The sequence below is a fragment of the Seriola lalandi genome, unplaced genomic scaffold, assembly GCF_002814215.2.
Source record: "Seriola lalandi dorsalis isolate HSWRI2012SDOR001 ecotype SW California unplaced genomic scaffold, Sedor1 jcf7180002054402, whole genome shotgun sequence".
NCBI classification, from domain to species: Eukaryota; Metazoa; Chordata; class Actinopteri; order Carangiformes; family Carangidae; genus Seriola; species Seriola lalandi.
This window is the reverse complement of record NW_019524955.1, coordinates 24,132-31,517: the sequence shown is the minus strand read 5'-3', so window position 1 is coordinate 31,517 and position 7,386 is coordinate 24,132. Positions and strand designations below refer to the sequence as shown.

At 36.9% G+C, this 7,386-nt stretch overlaps 1 protein-coding gene across 5 annotated transcripts; it reads left to right on the top strand.

Annotated features, from left to right (window-relative positions):
* Positions 1 to 1,778: 1,778 nt before the first annotated feature.
* hmg20b (high mobility group 20B) lies at positions 1,779 to 7,338 on the top strand. Of its 5 annotated transcripts, none has more exons than XM_023409637.2 (9): positions 1,779 to 1,851; positions 2,248 to 2,334; positions 3,088 to 3,288; positions 3,672 to 3,792; positions 3,935 to 3,987; positions 4,086 to 4,152; positions 4,357 to 4,584; positions 4,872 to 5,004; positions 6,669 to 7,338. In XM_023409637.2, the coding sequence occupies exons 2-9, from the start codon at positions 2,254 to 2,256 to the stop codon at positions 6,679 to 6,681; spliced, it is 897 nt and encodes a 298-aa protein (XP_023265405.1). In that variant the 5' UTR covers positions 1,779 to 1,851; positions 2,248 to 2,253; the 3' UTR covers positions 6,682 to 7,338. The 5 variants fall into 5 exon arrangements, with proteins under 5 accessions (XP_023265405.1, XP_087031090.1, XP_023265406.1 ...); XM_087174964.1 differs by having other exon boundaries at positions 1,837 to 1,851; positions 2,154 to 2,334; XM_023409638.2 differs by lacking the exon at positions 1,779 to 1,851 and having other exon boundaries at positions 1,891 to 2,334; positions 3,938 to 3,987.
* Positions 7,339 to 7,386: the final 48 nt, after the last annotated feature.

Here is a 7,386-nt window from a genome sequence, read left to right as displayed (position 1 = left end):
ATATATATATATATATATTTATTTTAATTAGGAGGGTAAGTTTACACTTTTAAGTTATAAACCATCATTTTACCCTTTTGGAATGGTGAAGGTTTCAATTAGGTTAACGTGCAATGGTTTAGTAATTCAAATTTCTGGCACCACAACTGAAAGAACAGATACCCATGTTGGTATATTTGCTCTGGTCTAAATAGGTGACTTCCCCCAACTCTACAGAGATGACCTTTATGATACTGCGGGGCTCAGTTATTAAGATGTTATTTACACACTATGTTGTAGCAGTAAGATTATCCTTCAGAGGCAGCCAACAAGCTGTTGAAGTTGCTGCTTTCCAACATGTGTCTTTGGGTTCAAGCCCAACTCAACCGTGACTAATTTGTTCTGTCAGAACTTAAGTTTGTGATAAATTCTGTTTAACTCCCAGACTTTGAAAACCATGAACAAATTCTTCTATCAATTGCTTTTGTAGCTAATAACCTAATAGATTGTAAAATGGAGGAGAACTCTTTGTGTGTTTAAGCTCTCTAAGGGGTTTGATCCAAATAATATGGTAAAAGAAATAAGGCACAGCAGACAATGTGGAGACAATGATCCACAACCATATAACTGTTTTTGGTTTCAGTAACTGCTTCTGAAAGATGTGCATGTTGCCCTCCTGTATTTGTACGCCAAACATCAATTTGCACCAGTCTATACAAATAAATATTAGAATTTATTTATATTTATATTTATATTAGAATTCGATTTCTTGTGTTTGTTTTGAAACCAGATGTTAGAGTGCCGACACATGCTTTCATTGACACTGGCTTAATGAATTCAAAAGGCATCTGTCGCTTCATTTTGGACTTTATTTATGAAGCTTTTTTACTTTGTTTGAAGGATGTATTGTTTGGGTTCACAAATTATACAAGCGATCTAGAAAATGAACATTTTATATGCAATCTCATCATACTACCTGCCAAGTTTTGTATCCATAAATGTAAGGTGTTAAAAACTAAACCCTCTTTTTGTACTTTTAAGAAGGAAGCAGAGTCCTATATCAGAACATTATCTACCTCATGTAATAGTAAAGCTGTAAAAAAAAAACCTTCAATCTGTGCTCCAAATTTTAAATATTAATATGATTTAGTTATTTAGTTATTTAGTTAGTTATAGTATACTTTAACAAAAAATATCTTTCTTATTATAGCATTTTCAGTTTATATTTGTTTATCTGTTTATAACCCCTGGCGCTGCGCATATTTGTTGTCTGTCTTTGTTAATTATGTTGGACTACTTCTTTTGTGCCTTACTTTGAATATGTAATGTAATTAATAAAAAAAAGCTTCCGGCAAAGACTTTCAAAATAAAACTGAGGCAGGGCACGTTAATTTATTTTTGTTGAAACGACACCCACATCTTGCCACAATTACGGCACATTATCCATATTAGGGAAGCATGAGAACATATATGCCTTATTACAATAGTAAAGTTCAAGATTTTATGAAAACGGTTTTTAATTTTAGCTCATTAGAGACTGCCAGTAGTGGAAAATAACTACAAACATTTACTCAAGTACAAAATACAATTTTGAAGTACGTGTATTGTACTTAGTATTTCCCTTTAGTACTACTTTATACTTCCACTCCACTACAATAATTATCATCCTCTAAGAATTAGTATGCAACAAGGGAAAACTTTGAGTAATCTAGCTTTATGTGTTTTACTGGTACATGATATATACCAGTATACGCATACTAGTGAGTGGGCTGAGGGAGTATGTAGTCAGCCAATCATGAGTCTGTGCACCGACCAATCAGATGACAGGCAGACGGGCTTCTCTTCCTGTTTGGCCAAAGGATTCATTATCGGGTGAGTAATAAAATGTTTATCCTAAAAAGTAGAAACAATTGTATAAAACCGCCACTGTCCTGAGTCAATAAACATTATTGAACGTACTAATATGTATTTTGCTGTATTATTATTTTTCCTTTGGGGGAGGAGCAGTTTGGATTACCTTTGTGCCCGTTGTGTGTGTGTGTGTTACAACAGTGCGGCCAGTTAGCCTCACTGAACTGCTAGCAGGCAGGTTAGCATCAGAAGCGGCAACACTGTGGGGTCATTAATGCTGAAATGTACAATTGCTCATATCTTGTTTTTTTATTTTTTTTAAGTTTTTTTTACAACTTCTCACGCGCTTTTGTGCACACACACCTTCCACGACACAACCCTGACGGATAAATACGTGTTTTCATACTTTAACGGAAGGAGATCATGGGAGGGATCAAACAGGAGCAGAGTGATGCATCGCAGCAGCCCAGAGCCTCGCATTCAGCGGATCAGCCACAAGAGGAGGTGAGTACTGCTACGTCCGATCACGGTAAACAGGGTTTGTAAATTGCTTTAAATTTGCCTCCTTATTTGCATATAAGGTTGTCCTGTTTTGAATTCCATTGAGCATTTTGTTTAAGGACTTTTACTATACAGTTCACTATATGCTCACTTGCCATTGTTTGGTAAACTTAAAGTAATTCACACTATTACAACAGACCTGGAGTAAATCTTACTTTCATATAGGTTATAAATTTACAGAAGGTGACAAAATATCAGGATTTTAGTTAACTCTTTGAAAAAACATGCAATGTTGACTGGATGGGTGGAGGTTCACTAAGCTTACATACTCTCTCTGCATGACAACTTCCAGTCAATGAATAAGATGAACTAATGGCAAAAAGAGGAAATATCTCTTAATATAACGCAATACAATTCAACAGCACTACAAACTATAGCCTCCTAAATGACAATAACAGAAATAACACTGTTTGTATTAGTTTATGTAGTGGAGCTGAAACAATTAATCAATTAATTAATTAGTCAGTCAACATGAAGTTAAACCATTTTGAGAACTGATTGATTAATTGTCTTTTTTTTTTTAAGTAAAGATGCCAAAAATTCTGGTTCCAGCCACTTAAATATGAATATTTTCAAATTTTCCTAGTGTTTATAATGGTTTATGATTATCTTTGGATTGTAGAGTTTTGGTTGGACTCTTCAGTGTGATTTCCTGATATTTTACTGACCAAACAGTGCTGTTTCCCTTCTGTGCAGCCTAAAAAGAGAGGTTGGCCAAAAGGAAAGAAAAGAAAGAAGGTGCTACCAAATGGTCCCAAGGCACCAGTAACAGGATATGTCCGCTTTCTGAATGAACGGCGGGAACATATGCGGGCCCGATATCCTGACTTACCTTTTCCAGAAATCACTAAGAGACTCGGAGCCGAGTGGACAAGATTAGCCCCAAATGACAAACAGGTAACTTTTCAAATTTTCCACATTTACAAAGGGCTATATTCAGTGTCATGGGTATTCAATTTTGCTTTATTACTGGGCCCGTTTGACAGATATTCACAATGACACATGGAAATCTAGTCAAGAATATAAACACAGGTGTTATTGTGTTATTGCTGTATTTGAGTTTTGCCACTAGGAGAATCATTATTTGTCTTGTTCACATTCATAAAGATTTTGTTCAGAGGTGTTCTTTCCACTTTGATGGTTGTGAAATCCGCGTGCTTTCAAAAATATTTTTATGATAAAATGAACATGATTATTTCTCTAAAAGAAGGTTTCAAATCTTTAAGCAAGATTGATTTTTCCCCCTCAATAAAATAACAACATTATTTGTGTACTGACAGCGCTATCTGGACGAGGCGGAGCGGGAGAAGATGCAATATGCCCAGGAGCTGAAGGAATATCAGCAGACTGAGGCCTATCAGATCACCAGCGCTAAGATACAGGACAAAAGGATCAAGAAAGGTGATTGGTTTCTACTCGTGTAATGTTAATGCCTCTAAAATAACCACCACATCACCAGGACAAAGGGCAAGATGCTGTAAATTTCTTATTCCATTAGTTTGTTCCATCTGAGCTGTACTGGACATAAATTTTTCTCTTTCAGAAGACACTCCATCTGTCATCATCAGTACTAGTTCAGGGTCCTCTTTAACAAAGGTACACGTCTACATCTTCCTCACTGTATATTCTGCAATGTCATGATTATATAGAATGCACACAGCTAAGTTGTCCATTTGCTGATTTTGTCCCTTCAGGCTTCTGACCTCTCAAGCAGATTCGACATCCCTATCTTCACAGAGGAGTTTCTTGATCAGAACAAAGGTAACCAAGGAACTGAAAATGGAAAATAATCATTCTGACTTGAAGCACAAAGCTGTGTGTTCAGCATGGCCATTGTGCCATTACCTTGTTGGCTAAAAGGACATTAACTCTGTAGGTGTTATGTTCTATCTAAGATAAAGCATCTAGGTCATAATCTTATACTCTCATCAAATGTTTTTTATACTTTACTCTTTGTTGTTTCAGCTCGTGAGGCTGAGTTGCGACGGCTTCGTAAGGCCAACATTGAGTTTGAGGAGCAGAATGCGGTGTTGCAGCGGCACATTAAGGACATGTACAATGCTAAAGAGCGCCTGGAGGCTGAACTGGGGCAGGATGAGAAGCGCACCCAGGCTCTTCAGCAGCACTTGTTGGCCATTAAACACACGCTGGTCAACAGTCTCTCATCAGTCCCCCTGCCAGGTCAGCAGTCAGGTGACTGAATTTAGTCAGAGGGAAGACACATGGAGAGTAATAATCCTAAATGATATCTCCTAGTATGATGTTATATTTTCATGCTGAGTTCATTTAATTTAATTTCTCATTATAAATGCACTGATAATGTTAACCTTCTTAATGACTAGTTTATTAGATTTTTAAATATCTATAATACAAACTGAATCATCTTAGGAACTGCTATATCAGAGCTCAAATTTCATTATTTAAAAAAAAAAAATCAATCAATGACAGGTAAATTTGACTCTACTGTTTTTCTTTTACAGGTACAGGTGAGACAGCCTCTCTTGGGAACCTGGACTCATACCTGAGTCGTCTCAGTGGAGTGCTGGAGGGAAACCCCCACAAGCACCGTGCTCTGCTCACCCAGCTTTGTGAGGTTCTCTCTCATTTTGACAGGTAACTGAAACCTTTTCAACACATATATCATATGTATGTCACAGCCGACTAAACATGCATTTAAACCTGTGTTTGACCACTGATACCATCTACTGATCACGGGTACGGGACTACCACCTACACATCAGGTAGTTCTGAACACATCAGTCTAAAAACACAGTGTTATCTGGATCATACCAGATATCAGATAGGTGTGTCTATTAAATTGGCATGTGAGTGTTGATTTATTTAATCACTGTATGTATGTGTCATAGCAACTCTTTCCTTGAACTGGAGAATCAGTATATTTACTGAAGACTTAAAACTTAAAGATCTTATGGCATGGATTTATACAGTCACTAGAGTAATATGCACGCCCCATGTGTAGAGGCTACAGTCCTCGCTGCAGTTGGCCCCGGTTCGAATCCCGCATCGGACAGCCTTTCGCTGCATGTCATTCCCCCTCTCTCTGCCTCCCTGTTTCCTGTCACTCTCCACTGTGCTGTCCATTAAAGGCATAAAAAAGCCCCAAAAAATATACTTTTAAAAAAAAAGAAAATGACTGGCATTTATGCATAATCAAGGGATGTATTTGAAATGATTTACAGACTATAATGTTACTTTAAGCCATTTTCTCAGTCATACATGGCCATTAAAGGAAACAGACAATATAACAGCTGAATAACAACGTTAGATGACACATGGTGTAACGTGTTGTTACCATAACAGCAGCGGTGCATAAATTACTTGTTCCACCTGTTAATAATCCTATTATTTAATTCTTGGGAGATAAAAAGTACAAAACGTTTCTGTCTTGCTGGCATTGCACCTAAAAACAAAGCACTCCAAGATGCCTGTGTATAGCTGTTTTAGCTCTTATGTACTGCTGTGACAATCCACCTGAACCTCTGCAGGTTTTGCAGCTGTAGCTTGCATGCTTTGACCAGGTGCAGCCATCTTTGTGATGCACCCATTATTGTAATCAATGGCATCGGCTACATGGATGCCTCACCGCAGCCCTAACCGACTGTCATTTAATATTTTTCTTTTTATGTTCATCGAGAGCCACTCATCAAAAAAACTCCACAGTCAAGACTGCACTTTCTTGGGCCTTTGTAGACATATAATCTCAGTGGCATTAAACATGCAGAGTAGTATGATAGGTCCAAGGGGAAATTACATGGGATATTGAGGGAAAAGATGAGTTGCTCAGCTCTAGAGTGTGTTTAGTTGAAATTTTTTATAATCGGCTGAGTGTGTAAGCAGCCCTTCTGGAGAACATTAACAATTGGCCTCAAGGGAATCTGAATTTGAGAAAGCTGTTTTAAAATGTTTTATCATCATTAAAAGTGGTTGCGATTCAGTGTAGTGTACAGTTCCCACAAATAAGTTTTTCTTCGTCTGTCAAATTGTTAAAACTTAAGAAATCACTTTGACTTTACCATCATGTTAAAGTATGCTTTCAGTCAATTTATTATCGGCTCCAATATATTTATTTTCTATTGTAATCTTTGCAGTTAAAACCAGTAAGCAAAGATAACCCCAAAAGAAAAGAGGCAACAAGAAGATATGAGTAGCACAACATTATTGGGACTATATCAGACATGATTATCCTTGTTGTATTCCTCAACTTTCAAATCTGAATATCATGTTTTCTCTGTCTGCATGCTGTAATTCCTTGTCAGTGAGAAGTTATGAGGAGACTCCATTGAGAAACCCTTTCATTCCTGCATCACGACGGGCTCAGTGGTATTAGGTGAAGTCAGTGCCATTCAACAACACATGTGGATATCTCAAGGATAGTAAAGGCAAGGGTACAAGCACTTCAAAACACCACACACAGACAATGTCTACATGCCTCTTCTTTATGAATATATTTATTCTGTGGAATATGTGTATTCACGCACAGGATTTTTTGTTAATGTAAATCTGTGTGGCAGTGTTGAGGGTTTTTACAGTTGAGGAATTTCATTAAGTGTAATGTAATTTTAACTTCTCAACTGCCGTAAGTAAATTTGGATTGACCGTAATTCTGTTGTATAGCTTTGTATCAGCAGTTACCTACAGGCCCATGACCTGTCCAATAAGATAAGCCGAACAACCAGTTTACATTGAATGCCATTTGGCCTGCGGCGGTTGGAAAATGTGTACGTAGTGTTATTTAGACTGCATGGAAAAAAAAACTGGAAAGGATGAAAATAAAATGTAAGGGTATACATGTTTGAATTTATATTGATAATGGCAGGTTGTGGGATTGATAAGCAGTTTCACATATTGTCAGAAAATTATATATTTGTGTACATTTGTATTTTTTGAAATGTTCATTAAACCATACTTAAAATGTCTCCAACAAAACATGAATGTATGCAGTTTTGCAATTTTTTAAAATTGCCATGAGGTATG